The 24,179-nt window shown below is 47.2% G+C and overlaps 1 protein-coding gene across 3 annotated transcripts in view; it reads left to right on the forward strand.

Annotated features, from left to right (window-relative positions):
* The window catches only part of ATXN7L1 (ataxin 7-like 1), a 219,869-nt gene that overhangs the window by 179,357 nt on the left and 16,333 nt on the right, over positions 1–24,179 (forward strand). For all 3 annotated transcript variants that reach the window (XM_008567926.1, XM_008567918.1, XM_008567931.1), the window contains 3 exons: positions 15,284–15,567; positions 18,583–18,665; positions 19,537–19,793. In XM_008567926.1, coding sequence (XP_008566148.1) covers positions 15,284–15,567; positions 18,583–18,665; positions 19,537–19,793 — 624 coding nt within the window. The remainder of the gene's footprint in view (positions 1–15,283; positions 15,568–18,582; positions 18,666–19,536; positions 19,794–24,179) is intronic.

Consider the following 24,179-nt stretch of genomic DNA (forward strand, 5'->3'; position numbering starts at 1 on the left):
AAAATTAGAGAAATGGCTCTTCAGACTCAGAGTGAAAGTGAAAATGGAAAATGATAAAAGAATTTATTCAGAATCCAGAAATGAGCTACAGAGAAATGAAATCAGGAAAGCCAGACAAGGGGCTCATAAGCCAGGAGGAGACACGGGGGGGGGGGCCATGGAAGATCATAGATGAACTCACCTGTTGAAAGAGCAAACAAGGGGTCTCGTGTGTTGCACGTCCAACACACACTTGATAAGACCTGCCGTGGGCAAGGCCCCTTAGCTAGAGGCGGAAAGTGGTTTTTGAAAGAACCTGATGAAACTAGCCAGGGTCCAGGGATAAGTAACAAAAGGATTGCAGTGAGGGCGCTATCTCTCAATTAACAAAAGGGCTTCAAAAACTAGAGTGCTTACCTTGCATGAAGAGGAGGAAGCTGATGGGTGATGCACCTCACCTCGCCTAGGTGAGCGTTCTGCAGACACCACAGGGGCGCCTTGAGGAGGCTGCATGATAGTGGCAGTGGTCTCCCCACCTTTCTCACCTCCAGCCTGCTGACCGTTGTCCATCTGCCCACCATTGCCAAGAGGGTGTGTCAGGGGGGAGAGAGAGTCCCAAGGCTGGGGAGATTTGGCTTGGAGGCTTGGAGGGTGCTGAGGACTCGCCTCAGTTCCGAGGGCTTCCCCACAGCACAGTGGAAGAGCAAGCTCTGAGCTAGGGGCAAGAGGCGTGAGTTCAAGTCCCGGCCCTGCCTCTGACTTCCCAATTGTCCTTCAACAAGTGACTTGACTTCTTCATGTCTCATTTTCAAATCTGAATATTTTCTGATTCTAAATCACAATCCTCTCAAAAATTCTCAAAATTCCTCATTGCCTGCAGAATTAAAGTTTAGCCCCTCAGCCCAACATAAGGGACCCTCTACACCTTGCCTCCGAACCCCCTAATTTAATTCCGATCATCCAGTTCCACCCCCATATCTTCCCTTGTACCTTTGCTTAGAACATCAGCCTATCTTTACTCAACACTAAATGAGCACCTACTAATACAATATGCCTGCTTTATAGCAAGCACTGGGGATACAAAGGGCTCACTGATGTCACCTTTGTGCAAATTAGGAAAAGGCCTGGCTGCAGTCCTGTACCAAGTACACAATTGACTAATGGCCTTCATCTCCTACTCACTTCCTCAGCCAAGTATCCTAGTGCAGTGCATGACCTGTACAACCATACTCTGCAGCCTTGGGGATACAGTTAAATAAGACACAGACACTGTCCTAGGGAGTCTGTAAAAAGAGATATAAGCCAGCACAGAGTACAGTGTGATGGGGGCTATGATACTGGTAGCACAAGAGAAGGGCTCCTCACCCAGGCTGAGGACTCTGAAAAGATTTTTTAAAAGAGGTCATACTTCAGCTGAATTTGAAGGACAAGTAGTAGGAAGGAACCGGGGGGGGGAATGGGATTAGAATAATAAATTTTATTTTATGTCTATTTTACCACAATAAAAAATTCTTTAAGAAAGTGGAAAGTGGGGCTGGCCCGGTGGCGCACTGGAGAGTGCGCTGCTTGGGAGACCAGTTCCCGCTCACTGGCTGAGTGCGGTGCGGGCGCAACACCAAGGGTTGCGATCCCGTTGCCGGTCCCCGGTACGGGCGCAACACCGTGGGTTGCGATCCCGTTGCCAGTCAGTAAAAAAGACAAAAAGGAAAAAAAAAGAAAAAAAAAAGGAAGTGGAAAGTGTATCCCAGGCAAAGGGAAAAGAATGTGCAGAGGTATTTGCACAGGGGGAGAGACTCAGGACATGATGCTGGATAGGTGGGCGAGGGCCAGATTATAAAGTCCCACTGTATGTGCTAAATTCAGGAATTTGGACTTCACCCTGAAAAGTGCATGGAACTGTTAAAGGAGCAGTTTTCAGCTGTAGTAAGATCACCCTGACAACAGTATAAAGGGTGGCTTGAGGGGCCACTCGGGAAGAGGCAAGTATAGTGAGGATGTTGTGTCATCCAGCTGAGGCGGGATGACAGCCTGGACCCAGGTAGTGGTGATGGGCATGTACAGAAGGGGCCAGGTGGGAGAATAGGTGGGAGGAAAACTCCATGGCCTTTGGGGCTAGACGTATGTAGGGCTGGAACACAGGGAAGAGTTTGGGTTGATGTCTAGGTTCCTGGCTTGGACAGCCAGGTGGGCCGCCCTGCCACTTTCTCAAGAAAAGGATGATAAAGGCTAGAGTGTAGGGAGGGAAGGAGAGGATGAGTTGAGCTGGAGCATCCATGGACTTTGAAGTATCTGAGAAGTATCTACAAAGAGATGTCTGGTGGGCATTGGATAAGATCCAGGGATTAGGAGAGAGGCATGGGTTGGAAATAGAGACTTGAGAGTCCACAGCATAGACGTGGCATGGAAACTGTGGGACAGATGGGGCCTCCCAAGAAGGTATGTGGTATGAGAAGAACAGAGGCCCAGGGCTGGACCCTGGAGGATTGGGATGGGGGAAGAGGAGCCTGAGGGAGCAGGGGCTGTGGAGCCCAGCATTCTTCCCATAGCATCTTGTCCCCGTCCGGCCTGGCCAAAATCCTCACCTCTTCTCAAAGCCCTTTGCTCATTTGCTTCCTCCTTGCCAGCAACCTGAGAAGCTGTCATCCTCCTTTTAATCCCCATAGCACTTAAAGTTTACCTCCCCGTGACACTTTCTATGGTCTGCCACAGATTTAACTTCCTGTATTTCTGCTGTTCAGTAGTTACTGCAGGGCCTCCTATCCTGTAGCTTCTCACCCACTCAACAAGTGTGGTGCCCTCATTGTTGAATCGAAAGAGATAGATCTGACCCTGAAGGGGTTTGTCAGATTTCCATTCCTGGAGATGGTTAACATTTTGTTTGTAATTGTTTAGACCAACATTGTCCAGTGGAAATATAACGTGTGTTGCACATGTAATTTAAAATGTTCTAGCAGCCACGTTGGAATAAAGTGAAAAGAAACAGGTGAAATTAATTTTTAAGTTGATTTTTTTATTGAAACATAATTGATTTGTTCATATTTGTGGAGTACAGAGCTGACTATTGGTATTTGTATACAATATGTGATAATCAAATCGGGATAATTAGCAAGTTCATCATTGCAAAACATAATCATTCTTTGGGTCCATTAACTAATTTCTCACTAACCCCGTCCCCCATCCCCCTTTCCTACCCCTAGTAACCACAATTCTGTTGCTTCTTCTGAAAGTTCAACGTATGATTATGATGGGGTTTTCTTCTTTCTTTCTTTTCTTTCTTTCTTCTTTGTGTATTTTTTAGCTCCCACTTATAAGTGAGGACATGAAGTAGTCCTCTTCCCGTGCCTGGCTTATTTCACTTATAATTTTCTCCAAGTTCATCCATGTTGCTCCAAATGGCGGAACAGGTGAAATTAAATACGGGTCGGCTTTAGCTCAAGCGGTTACTTCCTCAAGCCAGACTTCACTCTGTCTAATTTTGAATAATATATTTTCTTTAACCAAATATATCCAAAATATTATCATTTCAACATAAAACCAGTGAGATAGTTTACATTCTTTTTTTATACTAAATCTTCAAAATCCTGAATGTGTTTTATAACACATCTTAATTTGAACACTAGATTTTCATCAGAATACTAGATCCATTTTTAGATTTCATAAAAACTAGGGATTATAAAATAGATTCACATACCCAAGTTGTTCCAAACATAGTTAAACATTTTCTAATAACTGAATCAAGCCTCTGTTTTTAAATTTTAATGAATTAAATTTAACTTAACTTAAAATTCTGCTCCTTGGCCCCGTAGCCACATTTTAAGTGCTCAATAGCCACAAGTGGCCAGTGGCTGCTATGTCAGACAGTGCAGATCTAGACTCATAGGCCAGGTGATCCTGGGCAGGTCCCTCTGGTTCTTTGATTCAAAGGCATGTTCATGGGCCCCTGGGATCTCTTTAATGTCATACCTCCTGACAGAAGTTGCTAAATTCCAGTCGCAAGGTGGAAGGAACTCTCACTCCTTTCTTGCCTTAGCCTGACACTGCTGGGTTTGTGGCGGGAGCAGAACTGGAGAGCCCAGTCGTGTCAGGCAGAGAATCCTCCGCCAAGTTCTGTTCCTTTGCCCCAAATGAGCTCTGAATCAGCCCCTACAGACCCAGAAAGCATAAGCAGTGCAGCCTATGGTGGTCCAGGGCCTTTAGAACAGACTTCACAGCAGATTAGGGCACCATTTCCCAAATAGCTCAAATTCACATGTACAGCAATAAAAACACCACCCTGGAGTACGGACTGACTCCTGACTTTCTCATGCAGGATTAAATGGTCTGTGGTTTTGTTATTTTCTCCCTTCTGTGGCTGGGTAGGTTAAAAAATAACTCTACATTAGAAGAAAGGGAAAAAACAAAGAGGGTATCACTGTGTTACCAGATCTGTCCCCTGAAAAACACCCAGACTCTTAGAGCCCCTCCACGAGTTCACTGTCCTGCCTCTGGGGACTACCCCTGAGGGAGCCAGAGGCCACAGAATCCACAGCCAGCATCCCACGGCATTGATGTCCACGTAGTTCATAAGGTTGGAGGGAGGTGGACGAGATGATTCGGTCCCCAGGTGCGAGCCAAGAGGGAATTATGGCTTTTGGCTCTTTTGAGCTACAATGAGCATTTCAGCCTTTACTTAGGAGTCCCCGCCCAGCCAGGGGACCAGGCCCTGCCCGGCTGCTGTGCTTTGGCTGTCCTGGACCAGCATAGTGAGTTGCCGGGGAGCTCAAACCCACTGATGGAGACTGATGTGGACAGGAGGCTGGGAGGAGGGAGGAGGAGGTTTTCCTCCCCCAGATGGCTTGTTGCCTTCTCTTTGGGCCTTATCAACCCACACGTGTGTGTTGAATGCTAAATATGCTCAGCTATTAAAAATGCAGGAGATGAGCCTGCTGCTTCAGAAGGAAAATGAGCCAAAGCAAAAGAAGAATCAGCAGGCTCCCTGGCCTCCCTGTGCGTGACCTGCAGCGTGGCGGGGGAGGGGCTCCTCTCCTCAGGTAGGCAGGGCTCTTCTCAAAATGCTCAGAAATGCCAGGCAGGCCCTCCAGGAGTGACGGGGCTGGGAAAGTCGAGTGCTCTGGAAGTCTTCCAGCGCTTTATGGAGAGGAAAATAATAACTGAGCGGCCCTAGCCAGCCGCCTGTGGAGAAACTGGATGGCTTATCTCTTCTTGCCTGGTGCTGGCATGAACTAGGGGCAAGATCACAGCTCAGAACTGATGGCTCCCAGAAGACATAGGGAGTCGTCTCAGGGATACCACTCAAGCTATGAGATACCAGCAACCCGAGGCGCTGCAGCCCCTCCAAGAGACCTAACTACCCTGACTGCCTGAAATTCCTCAGGAGGATTCTTGCGATCGCCTCTTTCTGGCCTCCTTGCCCCTCACCCGGCCCTTCCTCCAGCCCACCCTCCACACCCCACCAGAGTGACATGTGCCCCTGCTCTGCTCAGAACTGAAGTAGAAGTTTAACCCCTCTGTGATGAACTGCAGTGGGAAGGAGTAGAAAAGGCAGGTGGGTAAGAGAGGATGGGGGTAGACAGCCAGAATATTCAAGCACCCAGGGACAGGTGATGGTACTAACGTGCCTTGCAGGACAGAGAGGCATCTGGAACTTAAACAGCTAAGTGCTGCATGTTCACTGGGTTTTCAGATGAGCCAAGGTAAGGACAATGGACAGCTCCTTGAGTGTAAACTCAGGGGACCTTGTCAAGTCACAGAAGTGCTCAGAAATAAGGAATAGAGCCTGAGGAGGGAAAAAAGACTAAGACAGCTAGAGAAGGAAAAAAATGGCATGATGGAGAGAAGAGGTATGGGCCACAAAGATTAGAGCATGGTCCTTCCTAGTTTCATAGCACATTATAATTTTTAGACGCTTTCATAGCCAATCCCATTTGACCCTCAAGACTGCTGTGTGATGAAGATGAGGAAACAGAGGCCCAAAAAGATGAAGTGACAGGCCCGAGATTTCATACACACTGGGCAATGGGGAGCTAGGGCTCAATCCCCTGTCCTCTGGTGTCCGATGCTGCCATAAAGAGCACTGCCCTTAGGGTTACCTGAAGTCAAGCCCCATTTCTGCCCTTCATTGTGCTGAATGACCCGGGGCAATCTTTCTAAGCCTCAGGTTCCTCGTCTATAAAATTAGGGGTGGAGATTACACGTGGTATTCTGCATGAGTTCATGAGTGCATAACCTTCTGCATGGTAGACACTCAGCATGTGCCACCAGAACCCACACCTTACCGTTGTCATCATCTGTCTCTTCTGCCAGGAAGAGAGATGGCTGCAGACTGGTTCTCACCTAAAGCATTTGTGCTTATCAAGCGTTGGGAAGCCAGTTTGGTTATTATGTGATTTAACCTTCACTGAGGACATTCATTCACTCAAACATTTATTGAGGCCTTCCTAAATGACAGATAATGTATAGACTGGTGGGATCATTCCAAAGTGACATCTACACTAGGACAGGGTTCCTATCCTTAGGTTGCTCACAGGCTGCTCAGACACATAGATGTAGTAATGAAACTGTGCCATTGGACACAATAAGAGCGGCAGAGACACCTACGAAGAAGCAGCTGGCACTGAGAGAGAAGAGGCTATCTCCCCCGGATCTGGACAGATGGGAGTGTTCTCCCGGAGAAGCGGGGAGGGCACACAGCCGGAGATCCAAGCTCACGTAAAGGTCCAGAGCCAGACCAGAGCGCTGGGCATTCGAGGAGCCGTGAGAAGTCCAGCAAGGCTATGAAAGGAGGTGTCTGGGTGAGCACGGTGGGGTGAGCCAGGCTGTGAAGTTGAACTTGGAACTCTGGGCAGTGGGGAGCCCCAAAACCTTCAGTAGTCAGATTTGCATTGGCAGCCGAGTGCAGACAGATTAGAATACACAGAGAGGCCAAGAGGGAAAGGTTGGCAGTGGGAATTTTCATCACGGTTCAGGCAATGCTGAGGTCTGGAGTGATGATGCAGAAAAGGGGCTCTTTTAACAGGTTTCAGAGGCAGATCCTGGTCAGACTGACTTGTGAGGGACTGGAGGTCAGGGAAGAGCTAAGGTCTCTAACTGGATGGTGATGTTTTTTAAAAATACAAAGTGTATTTAACTTAGGACAGAGAATTTCCTGAGTTTGCTGTAGGTCAGTGTGAAGACTAAACTCTTGCTTTGCTTTGTGTTCTGGATGGAGGTGGTTTAGGTGTAGGGCTGCCTGCTCAGGACTGGACTCCAGTACTGAAAAGAAGGTAGGGTGAGTGAGTGACCCTGGCAGAAGGAAGGTGCTCCTTGGGACTGTTCCCCTCTGAAGGATATGGGAGCAGCAGGTGTCAGGGTCCCTGGCCAGACAGGTGGCCAGGCATTTTGCCATTTCCTCATCTCCCATTGTGCTCAGGACGAGCTTCTTGAGGGCAAAAGGCTGAGGATGGGAGCCCAGGGTCTCTGCTCAAGGTGCTGGCCTTCCCTGGCAAGGGGATGGAGGGGCTCTGCAGAGAGTCATCCCTGTCTCTCCACCTGGGTCAGTGTTGGCTCCAGGGCTTGAGGGAAACAGTAACTGGGCTGCGCTGGCTTTGGAGGGCCCTGCAGACAGGGTGTCTCGCAGCTCCAACAGCAGGAGCCAATGACCTCTGGTGGCTGCAGAGGGGAGCGCTCCCGTTTGTTGCTCCAGAGGGGAGCCCATGTGGGTCATTGCCGGGGACTGGGGATGGGACGCTTGGGGCTCTCTCTGTCCCACTCTGCACCAGCACTCTCTCCCGAATCTACCTGCTTCCTGATCTCTACCTTCTCAAATCCTGCCCTCAAAGCCTCTGATAGCATTTCTGTATCAAAGTGAATTTCCACAGCCATTCATTGGAATGGTGTGGCTCTTAGTTCTCCTTTGTGGAAGAAAGGCACTGAACAGGTGCAGTTGATTTGGTCTAAGGTCATCCTTAAAACCCTCCTGGACTCCCTGCCTGAGGCCACAGTACTGCAGACACAGCTGGTCCTAAAGGCAGCCTGTGCAGCCTCATATATCCTACTGTGTCAGGACTCTGGTTTTCCTTCTTTATCTTCTCCAGCTTGCTGGGTTTTCTACAGTCCTAGGATACTAGGACTCCTCAGGAATGTCAGGACATTTATTTAGCACTGCTTGTTCTCCCAGTGGGTTTGGAGACCACCTTCTGAGCTCCGTGCCCTGGGAAGCCCTGAATAACAGATGTGCAGGAGAGACTAACAGTCCAGCAGGGAGGCCTGTGTTGGGGCCTCCTGCTTTCAGGAAAATGGAGCAGCCTGGAGGGGGACACATGTAGTTATTCTTGTGCAAGATGTTTTAGAGCCAGCAGAGACCCCTGTTGCCTAGCATACTTCGGGATCACAGGGGACAATGTGTTTATATGAGAGAAGGCTGGAGTTCCGGCTCACTCTTCCTCCAGACTGGACTATCAAGATGGGTGCTCCATCCACTATTCCAGGCTTGGGCAGGGCCTAGAAAACTCAGGATTGAGAAGCAGGTGGGGTTGTGAAGTAGGGCTGGAAAAGGGTGGTCGATTCTGGAAAGACTTCCTGCCTCATCCTGTATTTCCTCTTCTCTGTACCACCCAGAAGTGTCCGTCCACTTGGGGTGACTGTGGACGGCCGCCTGGTCCTGCCCTGCCGCTGCCACCTCCTCCCAGCTCACCCACCCTCCTCCACTGTGGGACCAGAAGAGACCAAGAAGACAAAAGGTTTCCTGTAGGGACCACAACTTGCACCCATATGTGTCCCCCAGAAGCAACAGGGTCAGTGGGAAGAGTGGATGGTGTGATTCTCTCTCCGCTTTTTGTGTAGCTGCAATGTATGGAGGGTCTGCTATGTGCCAGGCACTATGCTAAGCACTCATATCTATCACCTTATTTCATCATTTCAAGTATCTATCACTGTCTGTATTTTACTATTTCTAGTAAGGAAACTGAGGCACAGATCTGTGAAGTGCTCATGTGGGCTTTGTGCTGCATGAGGCCACCCCACCAAGAAGGGAGGGAAGGGGCTGGGCGGTCAGCTCAGTTGGCTAGAGCATGGTGTTATAACACCAAGGTCAAGGGTTCAGATCCCCATACAGGCCAGCTGCCAAAAAAAAAAGCAAGGAGGGACGTGCTGAAACCAGCGCTCACTCCACTCTCCAGGGCAGCTGTACTCTTTCTCATTCCCCCAAAGTCCCTATGGGCTTGCTGAGGACCTGAAGCCGGGAAGCCAGATGCTGTCCCACCGTCATGCATTCAGCAATAGAAAAGGCAGGATTCAGTTCTGGCTAGGTTTATCTGACTTAAAAGCCTGAGATACAAAGCTTATCCTAAGCTATCTTGCAACACCCCCCACATTCTATGAATTTGCCAGAACACTGGCAAGACACAGACCCACAATTCAGCCCTACTTGTCCTTTCTGATTTTATTTGCTTCTGTCCATTTTTACAATTCATCGAAGTCAGCATGTTATTTTTTCCCCACCTAACTGGCTCAGGGGAAAATCCCATATCATTCTTCTCAGCAATTGATCACCTCTTCACCTGATTGAGGAACAAGGTCTTGGCCCATCTGAGTCACTGATGAAGATGCTATAACCCTCTTGGCTGCTGAGCTCTGCTTGGACCACTCTGGCTGGAATGAGACCGTGATAACCAATCGTTTTTTGTCTCTGCTGCAGGACCACTCACCTCCAATAGCTGTGTGGTCTGACCACATTTCCCTAGTTTACTGAGGTGCATTATTGTGGGAGGGAATCCAAAACCATGCAAAGGCCAGGAGAGATTATATACTGTGCTCCCTCTTTGACTACCAGGCCTGACACTCAGCCATATAATAAAATTAGATTAATCTGGCAGATTTTCTTATTTACCATGCTCTGTGGATGAATATCCTGTTTTCTGTTTGCTTAAGATGTTTACAAATTGGCTTTCTGAAAGTTTTCCCAATATTTTTCCAGATACGAAAAAATACCACTTATTCATTTGTCAATATTTATGTAGTACCTACTGTATCTGTCATACCATGATAAGACTTTGTGGCTCTGTTATTTATGCTGATTTTTAGTGAGTACCTGACTCCCCACCTTCCAGAATGTTCCAAGTATTTCTTCAATTTAAAGAATTTAGATTAGATAAAATAATTCCCCAATAGCAGCCCCCAGAATACATCCTTGAGAACCAAATAGAATTCATTCTCCAGGATATTTTTAAAAAGGGTGAATTCCTTTTTGCTTAGGATGACTTAATGCTTTCACTGCTTGGAAGGCAAGAGGCTGGGTGAGATGGCCCTACCAAAAGATCTGCCAGTCAATCCAAGATTCTCAAAATTCTGCCAGGCCAGTAGCATAGGCACATGGGCCTTTGTCGATGGAATTAGGGAAAGAAATCAGACAGCTGAGAACTCGCATCACACACATAACCCGCAGCACAAATACCATATGCCTTCAGGCTTCTGCCTGTCAAATCCATCTTTACCCTGTGAGGGTAAGTGGAAAAGGGCTGGCAGTCATTTCTGCAAACCTAAAGACTTTCTGAACCATTCTCTCAAGGCATATCTGTTGATAATAAAGAATAAATCCTGATCACCAGGAAAGCGTGGCTGGCAGGGGCAGCTGGCTCTGCGGCACATTGGTGGCTTTTGCAACGGCACTGTCAGGATTCTCCACCTCTGCTCTTTTGCAGACATTACTGGTCAGGGAGGGGGATCTACTTGATGCCAAGAGAGCCATTTTCCTTAAAGCCAGAGGACCCATCTTGGTCCAGAAAGATAAATTCAGAAAGGCCAAGCACACAGGAAGAAGACGTGAGCAGCCAGAGCAGCACAAAGGAAACAGAAGGTAGACTTCTCCCCCGTGAAGCTAGGGGGACTGGGCAGACTGTTCTCTCTCGGCACTGGGATCCCTTCCCAGGACCCAAGACAGAGGTCCAGAGATAACGAGGAGATAACTACTCCCAGCGTATTAGACACAGCAGGGAAACGAGCTGCAGCCCTGGGCTCCCTGAAAGAGTTCATCCCAAGCCAACAAAACAGGCATTATGAAAGCAGCAGGCAACAGTGGGGACTCATCTCTCCTTTTCAAACACTGCTCCTCAAAGAAAGGACAATAGCAAGTTGGTAAATGCAACTAATTGTGAAGCTTCAGAAGTGTGTGAACACATCCCTTAAGACTGAAGGGGAAGGAACTTTAGGAGGCTTTGGCTAACCTCAGGGGTAACTGTCAGGCTTGTTTATCGCCTAAGCAAGCAGAATAATAAACTGCTTACTCAGCCATCTGGATGTTGCCAACTAACCACCCCCTCCCAGCTCCTCACCGCATGTGGGGGTGTTTGAGTCACTGTGATTAGACACAGAAAAGATGGGAGATGCCCATACTGTGAAAGCAGGGGTCAGAGTCTTCTGGCTTCTTTTCAAATGGAAAAAAATTAAACCTGTCATTCAGGGTCCACTGCCATTTGGAAAGGGCCCTTACCTGCTCAAGGCTGGGACAGAGGAAGTGAAGGAAATGAGAGAGGGGACAGTGGGAGAATGCAGAAGACAATTCCGGGGTGATGGCTTCCCCGATAGCTACACTACGCCCCTCACTGGAGTAGGGACACATGCCGGGGATCTGTATGGAAGTGAAGCGGATGTGGGAGGCTCTTCATAGGTTATTGTGGCAGCTGGTCTCTTTGCTTAAAAAGCATTGAATTTCTGGGGTTCGTTTTCTGAATTGCATGGCACCATCTTGCAGTCATTTCCTCCTTTGTTCATTGGTTTAGGATCTCGGGGCTGTTGCAGTAGTCGTGAAGAAAGGAGACCGACTGCTCAGATGGACCGATGGCTGCATTTGTGCAGGGGGATGAGGGTGTCAAGGCAAAATAGGAATGATTTTCACTTTACTTCTCTCTCTCTCACACACACACACACACACACACACATGCACACACACATACTCTTCCTCTGAGGTGTGTTTGACCCTTCCCACATCAGTCATTGAGCTGCCTGCATCTTGTCTTCTCCTAACTCCCTTTCTCAGTCCAGGCCATAGGAAGGTTACTTAAGAGGGGAAGCCCACAGTTTTTGAGAGAGTAGTAGTACACCAAAGAAAAAAGTTCCAGGACAGCTCCCAGGTTCTCCTCCTTCACTCTATCTACAGACCTCCTCCATCCACCAGTGAACACCCTTAAAAAGAATTCAGTCTCCCCTCTCTTCCTGCCACCACGATGTGACCTGCTTACCTGGCATCAGGGTGTTTACTCAGTGGCTCAGCTCCCTACTGACTCACCTTATCTTTGGAATCCTTTAAAACATTCTGGATCGGATTTTTTCTCCCAACACCTCCCATCCTTCAGTCCCAAAGTACTGCACAACAGCCTCTTTCCTGTTTCTGATGGGCTCCGATTCCATATCCTGCCTATGGGCACTGGGATTGAAGTCTAACTGGAGTTCTGGAAGCATTGGCAGTACAGTGTTTGAATGGTTCATCCTTAGTAGAAAAAAATCCAAATGAGGAGATCAGTTACAGACATTGTGCCTGGCTCAAGCTGACTTACACACAGTTGGGAAGAAGCATCACCAAAGAGATGAGTCACTGGCACTGTTCCAAATGTCTGCACCTACAGCACTTGTGCTCATGTGGCTGCCTTAAGGAGTACATTTGGAGCTGGACTTTGGCTTTAGAGGATAAACGCAGACTGTACTGTGAGCATTTGATGAGCCCTTTGCTCAATTTTTAAATTTATTTGTTTGTACAACTGCCCTGGATTATTGTATTCCAGGCATTACATCTCTGTCTGCTGATATGAGTATTCAACGTATACCCAGGGCACTTTTCACAGAAACTAGAGGCCTTATGTTTACTCATGCCAGCTCATGCAAAGACAGCTAGATCTGGAATGCAAAAGTCCTCATGTCCTCTTCTGAACTAACTTGGCTTCCCAAAGAACTGCGACAGAGAAAGCCTGTCAAATGCTGGAACACCTGCTTGCCTGACTAGTATTGTGTGCATATCAACACTCAAAGTTTGATTTTTTTGTCCTTAAGAAATAAGTCAACAGATCAGAACAAGGGTGATCGATTAAATCAACAAAAGTTTTCTGAGCAGGTTATAATATGTATTTTTAAAGTCAGGTTTATTGAGGTATAATTTAGGTGGCATGAGTTTTATGATCTTTGCCTTTTTTTAGTTGATATGTTTTTAAAATTTTTTAACTGTGGTAAAATACACATATAAAATTTACCATCTAAACCATTTTTAATGAACAGTTCAGTAGTGTTAAGGATATTCACACTGTTGCACAACCAATCTCCAGAACTCTTTTCATCTTGCAAAACTGAAACTCTATACCCATTAAACAACTGCCTGTCCTCCCCGCCCCTCAGTCCTTGGCAACCACTGTTCTACTTTCGATGTCTATGAATTTGACTAAGTACCTCATATAAGTGAAATCATACAGCATTTGCCTTTTTGTGACTGACTTATTTTACTAAGCATAATGTCCTCAAGGTTTATCCATGTGTCAGAATTCCCTTCCTTTTTAAAGCTGAATAATACCACATTTTGTTTATCCATTCATCTGCTGATGGACACTTGGGCTGCTTCCACCTTTTGGCTATTGCAAATAATGCTGCTATGAACAGGAGTGTACAGATAGCTCTTTGAAACCCTGATTTTTGTAACTTATGTTTCTCAAAATTGAGTGAAGAAATGAGCCTAGAAGAAGTCTATATAACATAGTTTTGCATTTTTTATCATTTGGAAAAAATCAGGAGTGCAGCACTAATTTCACCAGGTAATATCTGTGTAGCTTCTTAGCGTGCTCACTCTTCAAGGGCTTCTTGTACTGTTCTTCAGCAGTATGTGAGTACTTTGAGAATTTCCATTAAGTAGAAAGTAGCTGCAGCTCAAATCTATCTCAGTGATTGAGACGCTCTGATCAAGGTCAGAATTGGCAGTGACATGGTATATTACTAAAAACCACCATCCCACTGTCTCCCGTCCTGTGACTTGAAGTCCCATACCACCCTTCCCCAGGGCAAGAAGGCACATGGTCCGAGGGAGAAGTCTGTAATGCCCAGCCACAATCTGCTCCACTATGTGTGCCCTTCTCACTGGCAAAGATCTGTAACTAACGCCTGTGGTCCTGTTGCAAAGTCAGAAAAGGGGCAGGGGCTGCGGGGTTGCTTTCATGAACAAGTTGATTAAAGAGGTGATCTGTAAGTGAATCTTAGCGAAGGGAACACCTGCCAGCCATGTGGATAGATCAGATTCCTCTCCTGCCAAAAACAGCCTCTTTTTCATTCCCTACGTTGTGTGCAGGCGCGTAAAAGCCATATTCTAGATAATCTGACATTCAAATAGCTGAGTAGCCTCCACTCTCAGCTGGAAGATGATTGGGAAGCTGAAGTGTTAGCATTCTATCCTCTTGCCAGGAGGAAAAGGAATCTAGTTCAGGGACCGAAGCAAAGCTTATTAATCTCATCTTGTAAAACCCCGAGACAGAGTCCTCCACAGCTCCCCAGGCACAGGATCCTCCATCATTAAAGAGCTGCAGAAATCAAATGCTCAGCTGTTACAGGAGCAGGATCAGCAGCAGGGAAGTGGGGCTAAGGTGACAGACTCAGAAGAGTAAATGCACACCTTTGTGCTCTGCCTTCTTAAAATTCATCCTCTCACCTGCCAGCCCTGAGAATTGCCTATTTACATAACTAGCTGCCTAAAATGGAATACTAGATCATGTTACATGGTGGCTCACTCAATTTGAGTCCATCCCCAGGATGTGAGAGTGATCCAGAAGCCCTCTGACAGCGTGTGGTGGGCTTGCTGGCCTGCAGCCATGCCTCCTTGTGGTGCGATCCTGTCAGCCCTCTGGAGCTCAGCAGATGTCAGGCTGAGGGTGGGAGACTGGCTGAGCAAGAGGGGAGGGGGCGTGATTCAGCGGTGGCACAGTCTTCAGGGGACAGAGAGCATCCTTCCTGAGTTCCGCAGCAGGTGCCTTGTTCTGCCCAAGGTGCTGCTGTGTCAGACACAGTCAATGTAGAGGGACTGAGGATGGGGGAGTTGCAGGATCTATGGGGACAGCCCAGCACGGGAAGTCATCAGTCAGCTCTGATGCTGTCCCTGGCACAGTGCCAGCCTTTCACCCCCCGTTGGTCCTTTCCAAGGCACAAATCTCTCTCCCACCAAAACTGGAATCATGCTGCTCGCTTATAGGAGGAGTATAAATAAGTGATAAGGAACTGTTCTGATCATGATAAGCTGGTATAGCTCCTCAGTGGAGCAGATTTATCAAAGAAGGCAATTGTATGTGTTTGTTCATTTATTTTTCAGCGTTCCGGTTCCTGTAGTCAGTTTAGAGAAAATTCCTAACCTAGTAAAGGCAGATGGTGCCAATGTCAAAATGAACTCTACAACCACTACTGCAATCACCTCCTCCTCCACCATGTCCTCTGCTGTCTCCACCCCACCTTTAATTAAGCCAGTCTTGATGTCCAAGTCAGTGCCACCTTCACCAGAGAAGATCTTAAATGGCAAAGGAATTCTGTCAGCCACCATAGACAAGAAACACCAAAATGGCACCAAAAACAGCAACAAGCCTTACAGGAGACTTTCAGGTATGTGTCAGCATCATTAGAGTCTCACTTATGATTAGACTGAAATGGAGTCACATCCATAACCAGGGAGTGATATATTCTTATAATTAAGCAGGTGTGTTTCATTCTAAGGGGGATACAGAGTTTACCTGCAAACAGGATCCCCACCTAAAAATGCAAGGGAGAACTGGCTTTCTTATTCCCCAGGCAGATAAAGTCCTCACTCGGTTCAGTGTCTAAAAGGACTTACCCTAGTGACCCAGGAGGCAGGATGCTCTGCACCAACCTGACAGTCTGTGGATTCCAAAGGTCCTGTTAGCAGGTGGTTCTCTGCAGCCATGTCATGCTGACAGGCTGAACTTCCTCTGGCTTCCACAGAAGCTTCACTGCTGTCAAGTTGGACAACCCACAGGGATATCTCACAGTGGCTCAAGGAATGCTAGAGACAGCCCCGTCAGTGACTGGGCTGCACAGGGAGATACAACTTCTGCCCTTTGACCTCATAAGTTTCTAGGTTGATTCCGTATTTGGGGCTACAACTGCCTTTCCCCCAAAATCAGGTTGGAATTCCCAACTGGGAACACTCAGGCTGGCACAGCAGATGGGGTGTTGGGGGAGGGGGTCTGTCTCAGGTTTACTCCTTGGTTGTCTGAGCAGGCATTTGGGGTTCCCAGAAAGGCACGCCTGGCCATTGTTTTAGGTGACAGTTGCCCTCTCACAGGCCCCCACGTGGATGGTGTTTGCTTTGGATCTGTTGTAGAACTACACTTGGCAGTTCTGCTTTCTCCAAAAGACAAGGAAGAGCTATAAACTTCATAACTTCTTCACACACCATGCACACTGTCTTAACAGTGGCCAGAAAAAAATAAAATACGGTGAAAGCCACCCTGTAAGGGAGAAACTTTTCCTCTGGTTTGAGCATGATTTTTAAGCACCCAAAGAATTGCGGGTAATATTTATTTTCTACTTTGGTCAGGCTCATGCCTGACTGAAAAATAATCTGTATTTCTAGTTTTTCTCTTACATCTGTAACTCTAAAAGTACCTCAGGCCCAAAGCATTGAAATGAAATAAGTATTGCACCCTGCAAATCTCTCCATGTACTATTCATCCACTGTCAAGAGAGAAAGGTAGAGCCTGGTGCTCTCTTTGAGCAAATGGGGCCTCACCTCGTGGTTGGGAGCCCCCAACTCCTGGCTCTCTTCCTGAATGGAAAGTTCAGTTTGTTCTGCAGAGGTGGGTGGCAGCATCCCTGGAAAAACCAATAGGCCTGGCCCAGTGTCCGGAGCTGTGGGTTCCTTGTCGTAGCAGAGGCATGATGTGGGCTTCCAGCCTGCACTCCCATCTGAAGTTGTTTGGGGATTTTTTTTTTTTTTTTTTTGCTGTTTGTTTTTGCATTTTGTTGGTTGTCTTGTCTCATTGGGTCTTTTGCTTGTTTCTACCTTGCTTTCACATGTGGCAGCCAGCTCCTACCCTAGCCAACAACCAGCTCAATTCCAGGCCAACATGAGGTGCTGGTATGGATCTGGGCATGGGCCTGACTAGAAAGACCCAAGCGGGAGAGCTCAATCCCGGGCAGCCTGGGGCCTGGCACTCAAGCCCTCACTTCTCGCTGGGCGGAGAAAGCTCAGACCAAGCATTTTTTTCCTTAAAGGTGAAGCTAAAAAAATAAAATAAAATAAAAGGACAAAAGCAAAAAAGGGCAAGGAGGCATTTGATAACCAACCGGGAATCTGTCTTGGGTATGAGAATGGTTTTCTTGCACATGTAGTCAGCACCACTGTTGTAACATCCCCATGACGCCAAACCTTCTTTTGAAAATAGAACACATTCATTTATTGTACTCAGTTTACTCCACCAATTTCAGACAGTTTCCCTGGTTAGGTAAGCTCTCTTGAGTTTACAGCCATTCGAGGCCCTTAAGGACTCTCCACCAAGTTTCTGTACACCCCCTACCACCACCGACACCACTACTGGCCTCCCACGTGCCCAGAAAGCTGTGTCGTTCCTGCTTGGCAAGACTTAGGTGTTTTGCTGGGTGTCTTCCAGAAATGGTAAAGGCTGTCTAAGAGGTGCAACTTTAAAGTCTAAAGGGTCCCCTTATTTTCCAGGTGAGGAGAGCATTTATGTCATCCCAGAAAGGGTGAAGAACCCAAGATGGACATAAAAAGAACAGGTTCCTTAGAAGTAACCGCCACATGAGCTGTCACCAACAGTCCAGTTGGAAGGCAGGATCTGGGGAAAGCCTGGCCTCCCACTGGCCATCCTTCATGCCCAGGGCCACGTGCCCTGTCTTATTCCCATTTGGAGCATCAGGCTCAGGGTTGGGGCAGAGAAAGCAGTGAGATTAGCAGTCCCTGATGTCTGTGCACCTTCAAGTTCAGGTGCACTAAGGCACACACCCAGGCTTTGCCCCTGCCCCTGCCTGGGACACTGCCAGAATGTTCCTGAGTCAGGTAACCAATTTTTCTGGTCAGTGAGGCTGTGAAGATAGCTTTGCTGAGGGGCTTGTGCTGAGGACTTTGTAAGGCATGAGAGAGGCAGGTCACACTGACATGTCAAGAAATAATCTCCCACTTAAGTGGCTAAAACTACAAGGAAGGCAGGGGTGAGGGTGGGGTGTGTGTCCTCTTGGAGCAGCCCAGGAAAAAGTGGCCCTTGCGTCGTGGGCCTCCCTAGTCTGCAGCCAGTGATGCCCAAAGGGCCCAGGACCTGTTTCAAGTCAAATAAAGCTGAAGAGCAGCAGGGCTCCTCCCCTTCCAGTGCCCACTCCCACCCTATTCCCCAGCCATGCTGCTGGGGCACTCCCACCGGAGCTGGACTTGGGATCTCTGGGTTCAGAGGGGAGCACCATTTGCCCCTGAACGGTTCTTGATGCATTTTAGCAGCTGGTTGAAAAAACAACAACAAAAAAACAGATTGCCTGACAATGTCTCACTTGTTGGTGCAAATGTGCATTTTTTTTTCATGTAGTCTTAATGCCAAATCCTACTTAGTCTCCTTTTTTCTTATATTTTTTGTTTGTTTCTTAAACCAGAGAGAGAATTTGACCCAAATAAACACTGTGGAGTATTGGATCCCGAGACAAAGAAACCTTGCACAAGATCCCTCACCTGCAAGGTATTTCTCTTTCCATAAAAAATACTTCCTGCTCTCGCTGGGGCCTTTGTCGAAATGTTTGCATGCCACTCTCTGCACACGGCAGGGTGTGGAACCTCGACATGACCCCCAGCTGTTCTTTGTAAGGGAAATGCTTTCTTCTCGTCCATGGTAGCAGAGTGCCTGCCTCAAGCTGGCTGGCTTTTTAAGAAGAAAAAAAAAAAAAAAAACTAGGCTTCCCCTGTTACTTGTGAGGCCAGACAGTAAATTGTATTTATAGGCACTCACAGGCGGTTCTGAAGCCTGCTACGTTTTAATGTATGCAGGAGCGCGGCGGCGGCGGCGGCGGCGGCGGCAGCGCCCTGAAAGGCAGCCCTGGAGGGGAGGATGATAAGCCGCGCCCCTGATCCAGCCACACTGGGGTGGCCAGGGGAGCAGCTGGCACAAGACGGCTGCCACTGGGTAGCCCGAAGCCCATATTTCCTACTGACCTGCTAGTGCTTCTTGGGATCGAGGCTATGGCCCTCTCTGCTTGGAGGCTCTGTTTCTCTGGGCCGCATCGAGCCTCCCACCTGCACCTGGATTAACGCTAGCATTCCCTCGCGGTTGCCTTTCATCAGAGAGGTTTTCATGGGTTCTGCCCTGAAGCTCGTCATCTTAGGCCATTTTTTGGAGGAAGCTTTGGCTTCTTAACACCAGGAGTGTAGGGCATGGTTGGTGTTCGTGTGGTCTCTGCCTCTTCCTAGCCACAGAACAGGAGCTGTTGCCTTGAAGTTGACTTTTCAAGCACCTCTAAATTCCCATGAATTGCTATTTCTGAAATGGAGGGCCTGGGGAAGCAGGTTTATGTGCTGATCAAAGAGGCTGTGCTTTTCATCTCTCTTCTCCTTAGACACATTCGCTAAGCCATCGGAGAGCAGTCCCAGGCCGGAAAAAGCAATTTGACCTCCTCCTGGCGGAACACAAAGCCAAGTCCCGGGAAAAAGAAGTTAAAGATAAAGAGCATCTCCTGGCTTCCACAAGGGAAATACTACCAAACCAACCCGGGCCGGCGCAGGGTTCTCTGCCAGGATCTTCAGGGAGTTCTGGGCCAGAACTGAAAGTTACGTCGCCTGCAAAATCCAGGCCACCTAACTCTGTACTTCCTAGGTAAGTACTGCCTTCGTGATAGCAGCCCTGAGTCCTTGGTCAAGTGACTTTACCTTGCTGGGTCCATGGTGTGTAGTCCGATCATGGGTTGAGTGGGAGTCATAACGGTACTACCTCTTAAGGCAATGGTGAAGTTTAAATGAGATCATGTGCATAAGGGGCTCAGCCCAGTGCCTGCCACATAGTGTTCAACAGATTTTACTCTTGTCATCATTATCATCATCACTGTCATCATCATTGTCAGCAGCAGCAGCAGACTTTATATCAGACAGTGTGTGTTTTTACAGAGCAAGAGTAAGCTGAAAATAAATACCTGGAAGGCTGATACATCAGCCGCCAGGCTTTTATATTCGTTGAAGATTCGTGGAGCTCAATGAGGACACCTAGGTGAGTGCACACCTTAGAAGCTCACTGGACCATGCCCACCCTTGCGCCACAATATTTTGTGGACTTTTTTGACAAATGTCCTATAATCAGGATGAAGGAGAAATTGGCACAGTAGAGGCTGTTTGTCCTTAACATTTCTGTCCACACTAAGAAAGCTGCTTTTCTGAGCCACCTGCCTGGAGTTTTCTTCAGTTGTCCTGGACAGAAAGGAAAGACCAGAAAACAGAATTAATACCCATTTGCATTAAGAGCATTTTAAAATCCACGCATGTCTGTTTTGATGGACAGTGGACCAATTTCCAGATAATGGAACAGGGAACCATTCATTCAAAAATATTTATGGAGTGCTTGCTCCATAAGCAAATTACCATGTCAGGTACTCTCAAGCAGGGAGATAGAGATGAATGAAACCAGACTCTGCTTTTCAAGAATTTAGGGTTTAGGAAATGAGATAAGACTCAAATGTAGCTGCTAAAGGATTCCATTTTTTCAAAAAGACTCAAATATCCATAATTTTCATAAAAAGGAAACATTACTAATGCTCCGTGAGAGGTACAGACAGAATCAATTACCTAATGATTTCTTATATGTACAGTGTGAGTCTTAAAAGGGTAATATCCCAGTAAGCAAGTAGGCTTTGAGAGAACATAGTTATAAAAGAAGGGCAGGGAGCTGATTTTTAAAGCAAGAACAATCATTTGGCGATCATGGTTCTTCCTCTACCAGGTTCTCACCCTCATGTCCTTCCCTTTGGTGCACGTCTGACCCAGTTTGACAGCCAGAGTCCTTCTGTGGTTATGGCTGAGCTTGGCCTCAGGCATTCAGGGGATGCAGTCAGATGGAATTGCCACCCTACACATTCCCATCGCCATAACCATTGTCGTGTCATTGCCATTGTTGACATGCCACTCCTCACTTTGCAAGATCACCTTATAATTACTTCTCACTGTAATGCTGGCTGTTGGTTAAGAATATTACCCTTCTTTTAGAATGGAGACAATTCTATTCCAAACTTCTGAGAGGGGCTTCAATTCTATACACAGCAGCTTTCAAACTTCTTTGTAGCTGCTGAACATTTTCATTCCAACACAACTTTACATGGTACCCACTATGAAAGCAGACTTGCCTCCACCTGAAGCGAGCTCAGCCCTCTTCTCAACACACACGTACCCAGAACCATTGTCCCCCAGACCCTTCACGTGACTGCCTTGGATTCCCCAAGGACTCGAGGGAACCCATTTTATTATACGTCTCTCCATCGATTTTTGACTGGTGAAGACACTTCTCACCCAAGCGGTGGTACACGGCTTAACAGAGAAACAAGAGAGCAGCCGTTGAAAAATAAAACAGGCAGTGGAGCCTTAAAGATCTTCTCTGTTCTCTTCCTTTTTGGTTTAATTTTCAGGGGAATGTTCATCTCTAAAGAAATGCCAGGTGTTTATGTTCTCTTAGGGAAGCAGAAGGGAGGGTTGGGTTAATCAGCAAAAGGAATGTTTTTTGGAAAGGCAGGTTGGGAGGCAAGGGAGAACGTACAAAGTTTGGTAACAGAATCACATTCAAGGCTGCGATAGGCACCAGAACTCTCTTCCAAAGTTAATACAGAAGAATGTCTTTTTGCACTTATTTTAGGTTAGGATGAGATCCATGCAGTCAAAGATTGAAAAAGCACAGAGTTTAATGTTGTAATCACACAAAACTTACAAAAACGTATATTTACTTATATTAATGATATATATGATAGATACTTCATCTACACTAATTACCTGTAATTGGGAAAAAAATTAAACACTATCACACATGAATAGAATTACCATAATCCCTTCCCTATTGTGAATTCCCTTTGTAGGAAATGCTAACATCTGTGAATTTATTTCGTACATAATTTTTTGGTAACCTTGAAAATATTTTAGTTCTCATATTCTTGAATTGCAACCCATTCTTGTCAAGGATTGCTAAAAAAGGAACTTGGGCGTAGAATTAGAAAAATTAAAGTTTAATAAGAAAGGTTAGAACAGGATTTGAAGTGGAAATCTCAACTCTGTGCTAACTAGATAAGCTTGGTCATGGTTCTTAGCTTCTCTAGCCTCAGATTGCTTATCTGTAAAATGGAGCTAATAAGAGTTAAGTGATTAAGTGCCAAATACATAATAGACACTCAATTAATGGTGGCTGCTAATAAGTGGTGGTGGCATTCAATGGAAAGCAGTGTGAGTACATGAAGACTTTGGTGCTACCTGATTTCCATATACCCACCCTCCAAGCCTCTGTCCCCAACCTGAAGGCCCTTGAGTAACACACCTGCATGCTCTGTTTCTTTGCCCCCAACTCTAAGGGAACAGATTGCTTGCTCCAAAGAGCCCAAGGGCTGTGGATAGGTAGCCCAGCCAAACCCTTCAGGTCTCTGTTGGAAAGGAGGGAGGAGGCAGGGGGTCAACCTGGCTGTGACAGGACAGGCTGTGCCCTCAGGGAGGCAGGGCAGGCAGGCTCTGAAAGCCAGTGCCAGCAAGATCCAGATACATTCCCCTCTACCTCATGGGCGCTCACACATCAAGTCTAAAGTAGAATGTGGCAAAATCTAATGAATCTTACACTGATAGGGCAGTGGGGAGAGAGGCAGAAGGTCCTATTAGGTCCCGAAAAGGGCAGGGATGAGTCTCCAGTGAAAGCAGCTTCAGTTATTGACAAAATGCAAGCCATTTCTCTCCTTTATTTGTTTGTCCCTGTGCTTTTTCTACATCCATTTCTCAATCTGGGGGGCTTTGAAGTCAAGCAGACAGGTGCAAAAAAAGCCTCGTTTCTTGTTAGCTTTGCCACCAATTTCCTCACCTCAGAAAGGTAGATGATAGTTTCACTCACCCCAGGCAGTGGGTAGCTGGGATGAGAAAGTGTAAGTAACATGCCTGGCGCATAGTGAGGACTAAGTTAAGGTCAGTCACCTTCCACTCTCTTCCCCAAAGCACTCAGGCAGACTATGCTTCTGCAACGGATGGGTGGGACTTCCTCTAAGTGTGGGACTGGACAGGGACCCATCATCATATAGTTCGTCTTTAGACCAGACTGGCAAACGGAGAGGAGATGGGCCAGGGGGAAAGAGTGGATGGCAACTAAACAAACTTGAGGGACCTTGTCCACACTTTCTCGTGACTAGTTGTCCCATTTCCCATCCCTCCTCGCCAAAGCCTTGTGTTTTCTGAGACGGGCAGGTTCCAGTGAACTCCTTCCCACCATGTTCCAGCCTGGAGTACAGCAGTCAGAGCTGGGAGGTCCCAAAAGCATCCACCACCTGAAATGAGCCTAAAAAGGAAAGGATTCAGAGCTCCTTCTTCCCAGCATGCATGTACACACGTGTGTCCTTCATCATACGTTCCTGATTGTCTCTGTGCTCTCAGAGCCGGTTCTGGGATAGAGAAGTTTCCACGCTCAGCTTTACTCCCCAGGAACCTCCTCCGCTCATCTCTTCTCCCCTTTTATCTGGCAACTATAACTTACTGAGTGCTTCAACCATTTTTTTTTTCTTAAACAAACTTCATTTTTTTAATCAAAGTAATATAGGTGCATAATTCAAAAATCAAATAGTACTAGAAGACTTATAATGAAATATAGTCGTTCCTGCCATCCGGGAGCATCTCTTCATCCTGTCTGTGTTAGCACACCTGTCTGCTGGGTCCTGTTACCTTCCTCTTTCTTAGTTTGCACCTTTACTTTGATGGAGTACCTCATGCATTAAGAAAGATGCATGGGAGGTCAATTTTTAGAATCCCTGCATACCTTAAAATGTTTTATTCTACCCTCACACTTAATTGATAATCTCTCAGAGTATATAACTGGATTGAAAATTATTTCCCGGGCCGGCCCGGTGGCGCACTGGATAGTGCGCCGCTTGGGAAGCGCGGCGGCGCTCCCGCCCAAGGGTTCGGATCCCACATACAGACCGGTTCCCGCTCACTGGCTGAGCGAGGCATGGGAGCAGCACCGAGGGTTGCGGGCCCGTTGACGGGC

The sequence above is a fragment of the Galeopterus variegatus genome, unplaced genomic scaffold, assembly GCF_000696425.1.
Source record: "Galeopterus variegatus unplaced genomic scaffold, G_variegatus-3.0.2 Scaffold20, whole genome shotgun sequence".
In the NCBI taxonomy this organism is placed as follows: Eukaryota; Metazoa; Chordata; class Mammalia; order Dermoptera; family Cynocephalidae; genus Galeopterus; species Galeopterus variegatus.